This window comes from Phaethon aethereus (genome assembly GCF_964289735.1).
Source record: "Phaethon aethereus genome assembly, chromosome: 19".
Taxonomy (NCBI): domain Eukaryota; kingdom Metazoa; phylum Chordata; class Aves; order Phaethontiformes; family Phaethontidae; genus Phaethon; species Phaethon aethereus.
The window spans coordinates 6,724,745-6,735,304 of record NC_138595.1 but is presented as its reverse complement, the minus strand read 5'-3'; the positions used below and the strand labels follow the sequence as shown (position 1 = coordinate 6,735,304).

Below are 10,560 nucleotides of genomic sequence, written 5' to 3'. Positions count from 1 at the left end.
AACACCAAACGCATCCGTAGAGGCTCCACTTGTAAAACACAGTAGAGAGCTACATCACAGAGTAAAACCTTGTATCAAATCCAGCTCAATTCTTTTCCATCAGTTATGGCTCCTTAAGCAACTAAGCTACTGAGTTTCTTTACAAAATTACATCCTAACTCCCTGAAATGATACAAATGCCAAGAATATATGCAGTGAAATTAAGCTGAATTTACCCTGTTCTCGTGGGCATACTAACTCACAATGATGAAAGCCATTTAGAATACAAATTTTTCCAGTGGAGTTCTTGTCAAGTGAAATGCATTTAATTTTGCAGAAGCCCACAGAAAATTCCTTCACAAATCTTCTATTCTAAATGCAATTGACTGTACGCCATCAAGAAAATTGAGGAGACGTGCTATTTCCACATCACGAGGGTTTTGCAGATACCATTCAAACAAAATGTTGAAAGTTGGGGTTCAATGGTAGTGTGAATTTGCACTATGCAGTTCTCAGGTTTATTTCTGAGCACAGGAAATCAGCCTGTAAAGTCATCATCTTGTTTTTACTTTATGAAATTAACAGCTCAGACTTGCACAACCTAGTTAGCATCTGTGAACTATATAGGTCAAAAAGAGACTGAGGCATTCTTGGTTTCCTACAATATAAGACTATTACAGTGTGGCAGACTTCCAAACTCTCCTTAAGGAATTCCAAAATAAAGATCTAGTTTAAACTGAAAAGTTCCATTTCTCTGTACCTTCCAGGATTTTATAAAATATCTTGTCCCCTTCTTTGCTTCTGCTGAGCTCTAAATTGTCTTGCAAATGTACTGATTATTTTCCACTTACTTTGTATGTGCCCCTCATCCAAATAATTCAGACAGCTAAATAGGAGGTAAAATGTATGTGGATGTTTTTCTTTTCAAATTTTAGGGAAGTTGAGGCAGAAAACAGGTGGGTTAGTTACCAAATCATATGGACATCAGCAGCAGAGTTGAGAACAAGTACTTGAGACAATTCAGAATGGGGAAGAAAAGCTCAGGAGGAAATTAATCTTTCTGACACCATCAAGACTAGCTGAGGAGTCCTCTCCCTCCAGTTGGCTCTGGTGAAGCTTCTGATGAAGTCTTGTTCAGTTTGGGGCAACACACTTCAGGAAAGACAGTGGGCTAACTGCAGAGAATCCAGATGAGAGCTCCAACAGCTAGAAAATTATCTGTCGTAAAATGCAAGTACTGGTTAGTAGGGAGAAGGGACAAGTGTGGTGAGACATTATAGTGTCTGCTCTTCATGACCACAATGGTTAGGACAATGAATAATGGGGGCTTAATCAAATTGCAGGTGGGTTGCACACTGAGAAAAATTCATGAACAATAAGAATATTATGATGCTGGAAAAGCATAGGATGGAATTTCTACCTTTTTGAACTTCTGTCCAAAAAAGTGTGACAGTATCTGCTTCCTCCTCAAGACTGGAAGGAACTACATGCCCTCAAAGCACTCCTCCCAAGCTGGTCCTTCTGCTGGTGCCTGCCACCAGCCCTAGGAGAGGCCAGTTCACACTACCTTGAATCAGTGCAAGCCAGGGTGCTTCAGAGCCCAAATTCCATCACCCACAGGGTACCTCCTTGTCCTCAGGGAATTTTTTTTTTTTTTTTAAGAGGAGTGAAAAACAGATCTTGCCACAGAGTGCATTTCCTCTATAATTTCAGCAACACCTCAGTGCACACTACTGAGAGCGCTCAGGTCCTTTCTACTTACCATAGAAAAGTGTTTTCAATTAAGGGGACAGGAGTATTTTAACAGCCAAAAAATGACCATAATAGTATGGCGTAATGTGACCACAGTAATATTGAGAAGGAGAGCATCATGTGAAGGAATCAAAAAAAGCAATAATTATTCCAGTATTTATTTCTAATCTGCAAGCTGCAACACAGCTAACAGCAAAATTATATTTTAACTTGTTACATTCCAAAGGTCTCTCCTGTGCAGTTGTCTTCAAAACTAGATATTTACTGTAAATAATTGTACCACTGGATAGAGCAGTTAAAGCATGAGAACTATAAACTACTATACAATACTGGAAACAGCCCCTTCTTCTATTAGTAAGAAACACCGATGGCTGAAGACAAAGGAGAAAAAAGCTTCATAATTCATTTTTAATATGTAATTTGAAACAGCCAATTGAATTAAACAGGAACTTGGAGTTCGGGCCAGTGCAGAACATTCTCAAAGAGTTTCATATGGAAAACACTGAACAGATAAAATTGAACAACTGCAGAAGAATGTACTAATTTTCTCAAAATATGACAAAAACACCAGAACCCTTCATTTTGACTTTGAAGTTCTTTTTTCTTGTATAACCTGGTTGAAATGACAATATAATTTGTTCAGTATTTCCAACAGCATTTTTTTTCCTTTCCAGAATTCTTATTCCATGGAAAAGTACATTCTGACTCACAGTGAAAAGACATTTTTGAATATCAAATTTTCCCAAGAAATGTAAACTGCATTTTAATCAATAGCACTGGTAAAGAAATACGAAAGGTTTTCACACTGAATAGCTTAAATGAGTGTCAGATACCGACACCACAGGCAAAAGCACTTAACAGTCAAGTTTTTACAAAAACAACTTTCAAATAAGAGAAATCTTGCTGAATAAGACAGTCTGGGTTTGCAATCTTTTGTTTAAATGCAAAAGCAATCCACTCTCTAGATCCCTGCTAATAAAAAAATTTATTGTGAATCATGTGCAACATGTTTCAAGATAGAGTTTCTGTCACTGAGCTCCAGTGATTTATTTCTGCAGTTGCCACAGGGATCTAAGCTCAAGACCCAGAAGCAGCAAAATGTGAGAGATCAGAGTATGTCATAACCTTACCGAATAACACATTAATCCAAAATAAGGCAGGGTAATAAAAGATTCATGTCCAGCCAGAATTTCGGAACAGATAGTTCAGAAGCTGTGAACATCCACAGCTTCTGCTGCACCTTATGAAAACCAACAGAAAGATGATAAAAGCTTTGCTTGATAAGGGGAACAGAAATGCAGTGATAAGGAATATAATTTGCAGGAACTAAACAGGCCCCACTTTGCCTTTTGGCATGCTCACATCCAAGATGAAAGAACTGACATCCACCACCTCTGACTGGATTATAGTCTTCTCCCTTCTTGACGATGAGAAACCAGTGCCTGAGCAAAACGTGGGGGTGCAAGGTAAACTGGGAACACTAGGCAAGAGCAAGAAGAACTGGCAAGGTGACTCTTGCAAGGACTGATACTTATCTACATCACAGCACTAGATGGGCAGTTGCGTTACACCACTGCGCTGCGCATCTTATCGAAATGGGAAATAACTTACACAGATACCACTTACAGTATTAACTGAACATTACAAAGAAAGAAAACTAAAATAGCATTCCCCCAAAAAAGCTCAATAAATCCACCAGAATTCAGTATATTAGAGACACACACAGAGAAATACCTCAACAAACAAGCCTCCCAAGAGTGACAGTACAATTTATTTTGTTTAGCATTTCCAAGGTTAATGGATGGTTTGCAGGACTCTCCACAGGATATAAAGATTTCCCTTCACATGGCACTTGCTCTTAGTGACAACTGTGCATGAGCTACTACCATGCAATCATGCTTTGGTCAGCCACACTCAAGTGAAAAAGCATCTGTTTTCACACACACAAAAAAGCCAGCAGCATTTTTTAAGGTGAGACCTCCTTAGTCTCAGCTGCAGACAGGGTAGGAATTAGCAGCAATTGTGAGACCCCTGTCTTACACCCACAAAAGCAATCTGCCCTTAAGGATCAGCAAGTGCACAGGGGCAGCAACTGTAGCATCTGCTAGCAAAGTCCTTACATGAGCTGGAGATATAAAACCCTTGGGAGTGCAGCATAGTTTAAAGAAACAAGGTTTGGGAAGTACTTTAAGAGCCATCAACAGAAGATGCTTGAAGCATCAACTGCAGAAGTACATTAACATAGATACTACTACAATTTGAAAGTCTCCTGTCATCGCTGAAATATTTACTGCAACTCTTCATCGCAAATTCCCCTGACTCATTTTGTTTCGCCCAGTTCCTGAATTTCTATACTTAAGCTCAGAAATTAATGCAAGCAATTTGAATGCAGACAATACAGGAAAGCGTTGTGGGCTTTTTACAGTTGTTGACTCACACTTCTGCCTGTGCTCCCTGCCCAAGTAACAATTTAAGCAAAGAATTCACTGTTTTAAAATGGGTCAGCAATATAAAGGTTTTTCTTACCTCTCAATCTAAAAAGAATTTATCTAAAGTCACCAGTTGGAATCAAGACTTACCTCACAGATCATTTTCTGAACAAAGATAAGAATAAAAATTCTTTTTCATCCAAAATTCCGTATTTTTCAGCAGACATCAATATCCAGCCCTCACAAGTTCTGCCACTGAAAATAAAATCCAAGAACAACTTTTATACTTGATCCCCTTTCCTTTGTTTCCTATGAACTGCAGCATGTTAGCGCCCTCTGAAAAATCAAAGAATTGCTTTCCCAGGTGATATGAAAGGCTCTTAACCATTTCCTGCCTGTGCCAGCAAGACTCCTCCCAACTTCTCTCCACTGTAATTCAAGCAATAAGGCACTAAAATAAGAGAAGCCCTTGGATGTTGACTTAGATATCTGTAAGAAGTGATAATGAACTTCCAAATAACTCCTTTGATAGTATTTGATCAAACTATTTCAACAGTGTCTCCAGCCATACGAAGAATAGCCTGTTCTCACCATACCCAGCCACCTTAAAAAGGGAAGCTGCACAGTGTTATCCTATGAGGTAAATACAATTCCCTACCTGCCCTCTTCCTGTGGTGAGAGATGATGGGACAATAATGCCTAAACAGAACAAGCCTGAAAAGTGGGCAGCAGCCAAAATACTTGCCAGCAAAAAAAGATAAATGAACACATTTAAATAAAAAAAGGGATGGCCTCAGCCTGAAGTCAATGGAACACACACCACAAGCTCCATGAGCTGCCAGGAGCACATTACCTCAAAGGCAATAGCAAAAATCAAGACTTTTTTTGACATTATTCAGCTTGTAAGTTTGGGGGCTTGTGGGGGGGGGTTAACCCTCTATTTTAGGTATAGATTTACAGAAACTGAACTTCTAACAGGGTAGGGCTAAGCAAGGACAGCAGGCCAATTCTCACTTCTTAAGTTACAGTTATTCCAGGTTTACACAGAAAACCTTCAACATTTGGCTCAATTACATAACTTAACAGCAGGTGGAAGAGCACAAAACTACTTCCTCTGCAAACAGACCTCAGTGCCATGCAGCTACAAAAAGAGACTGCAGCCAGCTTCATCCCCTAAAATTTAGGGTGTAAAACAGCACCTGAGCTCTCACACCTCTATCTCCTCACCTCCTTTCAGCACCTCCAGACCAAGGTCTGCTGCAGATTGTGTCCAGCCATGCAGTACAACACATAACTGCTGAATATGGTGCCCAGAACAGTTCTTTATACCAAAAATCAGGTTCAATTGAGCTGCATGAGCCCACAGATGCCAGAAATAAGGGAGGTCTCCCCACAAACAATGGCTCCCCGAGGAAACAGGGCCCATGCCCAGCACCCACTCCTCAATCTCCCCTGGCTGCAAGCCCAGGCAGGGCCCCCTGCAGCCCTCAGCCTGGGAGAGAAAAAACACCTTAATCTCCATCAGCTTTAGGCTCCTACTGCCTGCCAAGGCAGCCTCAGGGACAACACAGACCACAACATTCCCTCACCCGCTTCTGAGAGGGTCAGGGCGGGGGCCTGCGCCTTTAAATCCTGCCCAGGAGGCTCCTCCCCGCCTCGCCACTGGCCCCGCCCCGCTGCCGCGCGGCTCTTCCGGCCTCAGCCCCGCCCCTTCCGGCTCCGTTTCCTTAAGGCCCCTGGGGCGCAGCGGCGGGAGCGTTGGCGGTGAGAGGGGCTGAGAGGCGGGCCTGGGGGCGGCGGGGCGGCGGCCTGGTGTGCGGGTGCTTGAGTGCGGGGCGTTCCTCGGGCTGGAGCTGTTCGCTGGGAGGTAGCTGAGGCTCAAGCCCTGTGAGAGAGGGCCTTTCCCTTCAGCCCTGCTGGCAAGGCGATTGCTGAGGCTGGGCCTAGCGTGGAGGGCTGTGGAGACGGTGGGGGAGGGAGGGACAGGCGGCTCCCATTCTGTTTCAGTTTCCTCTTTTATCTTCCTCTTCGCTGTGAAAGAGACTCAGCCTAGCTGTCTGTCTCCTGTCTTCCTGGCAGCTCCCTTGTTCTTTGTGGGTGTTGCTTATTTTGTACACGTTTGCCTCTCCCCAGCCTGGTCACTCTGTGGTTGGTGGTGGTTAGCCCTGTTTTACAGAGTGAGGGCCTCTTACACTGACTCCCTCGTCCAGCCCTGTGGGTGACAGAGCTGAGTCAAGGAACATTGCTGCTTGAAGTATTTCATCCCATGGATGTGTCTCTATATCCTTAAGCTTTTCTTTTGATGTGTTGCAACATCAAAGTGAGCATCATTGAGTCTTACAAAATGGATAGATGGACAATTCAACAAATGTCAGTTGTGCTTAACAGTACATGGCTGGGTGTGAGAGAAAAAGCTCATTAATTGTTTTCAGTTTTAATATTGGTTCAAGTTTTCTAATGTTTAGCTATCTATTTTGCCCAGGACTCTTACAACTGTGGTATAAAAAGCTCTCCCTATTAAACCAAAAATGTAATGTATATTTAAACATGTAAGTATAATTACTTACTTGAAAGAACTAACTCAAAAGTGATTGCACTTTTGTAGGTCAGACAACTCTTTGATATGTCATTTATACTTTGAGAAGCTTATTACCTTTCTTAGGTTTCATCAGCTCAGCTAATAAGATACGTAGAAGCAAATGACTTTCTGAACAAAAGTTATAGGCTACTCACTGTTTGGGATAACTCTGCTCATAAACAGACCTGATGAACAGGTTTCCAACAAAACCAGCTGCTGCAATAAGAGTTAAATTAACTTCCACAGATGCACATTTCTGTATGTGACAATTGGTATGATTCAAAGGATATTGTGGGATAAGGTTTCATCCCTACACTATTAAGTCCATTTTTACTGCCATCCTGAAGTAACTTTTCCTGGTAATGGGGACATGTTCATATCCCATCTTATATTGTAAAACAAGGCTGCGGTAGTGCAACATACAGAGTTTTGAACTGCTTATATCTACCCTGTTTTTCAAAAAAAATTACCTTGTTAAGCTGTTAGTTTGTAATGGAAGTCACAATTTTGGTATCGATCAGACACTGGTTATGTTTTTTTGTTAAAATAACATGTCTGCTTGCTTGTTGCCAGGGGCACTGGATGACCATAACTAAACAATGTCTGTCCCACGTGGAGCTGTCCATGCAAAATGGATAGTAGGGAAAGTAATAGGAACCAAAATGCAGAAGACTGCCAAAGTGAGAGTGACAAGGCTTGTGCTAGATCCTTACTTACTAAAGGTAAAAGCTGGTTAACAACTTGTCTTGCATAGTAATTTTTGTACTGTGTGAAGGAATGTTTTATTGATTTTACTCTTAGAATTTTTGATAGCTCTTTATAATGCAAACTCTTGAATCAATTGCATAATGATTTGGCTGTGGGGATGACTGCAAGGATGAAAAGCAGTGTGTTGTGAGGATGCTTCCTTACACATTATCTGCTAAATGTATTTCTTTGAAGTGCTTTGTTAATGCACTTCATTTGATGTCAGTTGAGAAGGTAAGTTTTTGTTGTTTCACACTTAGATTTAATTTTTTATATTGATTTGGAGTATGCTTTGGTTTTGAAACAACATTATATTAGTCATTTTTACAATAAAATTTATAGCAGTTTTTCTGTATGTATAACTGTAAGCATACTTAGTATTTGAATCTGTACTGTGTGCTATACGACCTTTGTATTTATCACTTGTCAATGCATTTCAAGCAGGGAGGTTAAAATTAGTATTGTTTCTATTTTTAGATGGGGAAACCATGGTACATGTAGGTGGAATAACTTGCCTTTGGTGACCAGAAGGTTAAGGATAGAGTAAGGATTAGATAAGGAGTCTTGCAGATCCCAGTCCAATATTTTATCCAAGAGAAGTTAATTTCTTTCTTAAAAGAAAGATTTTTGAGTTCTGCTGTTCCAGTAAGAATAAAGACTGAATTTTTGTACGAAAAAAATAGATGGAGCAAGAAAACTCTCAAATTACAAACTTCAAAATACTAATTTCAGCACTGATGAACTTTAGATATATTAGAATGAATAAGAATTAATATAAATTCTTGAAGCGTGGACTGCACAAGGAAGTCATTCAGCTTGGAAGAGCTGAGGCAGCTGACTTGCTGAAGCAGTGTTGATGTGAAGCATCCTAAGGAAAGGCTAACACAGCAGAGCTACAGAGCAGAGAGGCCAGTGGAAAGTGGTGATGCTAGGAACAGGAATCTGTTAAGTGAAGAGCTTGTTATTTTCACCTGTACCCAAATGTTCACTATGAACAGCTTTTTGTACTTGGCTTTTTCTTCCACATCTCATTTTCTACAGGCTTGGTTGGCAACAACATCCTGACTAGAGAGATTGTCTGGGAAGGGTAGTGTTGTGCTCTTTGGAAAAACAGTACAGTGCACAGTTTTATTTTTCTTCATGATCCAAACTGAATCTCAAAAAAATAAAACTTCTCCTTAGTGAAATTTAGTTTTATATTAACTATATATTTTCCAATTGCTTAATTTTGAAATCTAATGCCAGGTTTCCTTTTTTCCTTCTACAGTTCTTTAACAAACGAAAAACCTATTTTGCCCATGATCCATTGCAACAGTGTGTTGTTGGAGACATTGTTCTTCTGAAAGCTTTGCCTGAGCGAAGGAGCAAACATGTGAAACATGAACTGGCTGAAATTGTTTTCAAGGTTGGAAATGTTATAGATCCAATAACAGGAAAGCCCTGTGCAGGAACCAGATTCCTTGAAAATCTGTCAGATTCAGAAAACCTGACAGAGGCAGATACTACCTATCTAAGTGAAAAACTTCAGGAACTTAAAGTTTGTTCAACAGACAAATAGTGGGGAAAATATTTAAACAGAGGGCTTTTCAGCTTGTCTCTGCCAGGGATGTTTGGGGCCCTGCTGTTTTATGTTAAATGTTTCTGTGAAATCCGTAGTCAAAATAAATAGTAAACTTTGCTTATAAGAACAGAAGTTACAGATTGATAGGCATCTCAAATATTTAAATGAAAATACAGAGAAAAATGTGAGTTTAGTGTTAACACTTCATTTTGTTGCATGTAGTTTTGCCCCAAGCCTTGACAGGTTCAAAAGCAAGCTGCTTGCTTGGAATGACTCTTCTGTATTGAGAAAGACAAGAATATAACTGTATAATGTTTAAGCTTCGTGGAAGGATCATTATATTATTTGATCTGTATTTCAGATCTTTTGTGGTTTGTAGGATTACTTAAGATAATGCTATTAAACCTTTTGAAAGGAAGTGTAGAATTTTAAAACCAGCTACCTGCATGTGTCGTTATTTCTCTTATGGCAATGTGGTATGAGTGACTATCTTCTAACTCCCAAAATCTCTTAACAAAAACACAACCATTTGCCTTTATAATGGCGGTAAGGTGAGAATAAAAACTTCGGGTAGCTTAGCATGGTTGCCTTTGTAACCTGTCCAAAGGAAGTATTTATTTTGGGGAGAGATGGATCTCTTTGAACTGCTGGCAGGAAATAGCTGATGAGAATAAAAAGCCAAAAAAATGGAAGTAAAGATGGTTAGATTTAGTCTTATCAGAAAAGCTAATTAGAACAACATGTTTTTGGACAGATACAGGTACTGATTTGCTGCATATGTTAATATGAAACTAGAAGGCTGTTGCAGTTAATGATTAAAGATCACTTTTATCCTGGTGCAGCTCTTGGCATCTTGTGTTCTATCTTCCAGGACATAAAGCAGACAGAGTGTGCAACTGTTGTAGCAGTCTTGTGTTGCTGACTCTTCATTCAGATCTAGAAGGGCCTCTGCCTCAAAACCAAGCATTTATGGGGACAGCATTCCATGTCCCTGTACGGAGGGGAGGGTGGTAGATTAAAGCTATGAGAAATCTTTTTTGAACTATCTACCTATGTCATTGGTCTTTGTTTAAGATCAGAAGCTAAACAAGGTGTATTTAAACAGGGTTCCAATGACCTAAAATATCTTTAAGAAACTGAGACAGCTTACACTAGTAAGCTGTCAGTTGTGTTCTCATCCATTGTCAGTGTAAATAATCTGCCCTTTAACTTCCTTCATCTGCCCAAGATCATTTTCAGCTGCCTGCTGAAACTTGATTGGACAAAGTCCAGTTAAACTCAGCAAATTATTTGGGCCAGAAAGAATGAGAAACTTAAACTTTCTTCAGTGCTTCAAACCAAAAAATACTGCTCTTTGAATGCTAGTCCTCAAGTACTGCCCTGCAAGTCAGATCAATAAGCTGGGATGTAAAGACACCTTGATTCAAATGTCTCTGTGTAAATCAGTAATGTGAACATGGTCTCTGACTTTAAGTGTCTTAAAACATATGGCTGTAGGTTATTCTTGTTGATAT

At 40.0% G+C, this 10,560-nt stretch overlaps 1 protein-coding gene across 1 annotated transcript; it reads left to right on the top strand.

Moving 5' to 3' along the window:
• Positions 1-7,337: 7,337 nt before the first annotated feature.
• Positions 7,338-9,043, top strand: MRPS17 (mitochondrial ribosomal protein S17; the record flags this gene model as incomplete). The annotated part of the gene is made up of 2 exons (XM_082008593.1): positions 7,338-7,460; positions 8,753-9,043. 2 exons carry the CDS (start codon positions 7,338-7,340, stop codon positions 9,041-9,043), a joined length of 414 nt encoding a protein of 137 aa, XP_081864719.1.
• Positions 9,044-10,560: the final 1,517 nt, after the last annotated feature.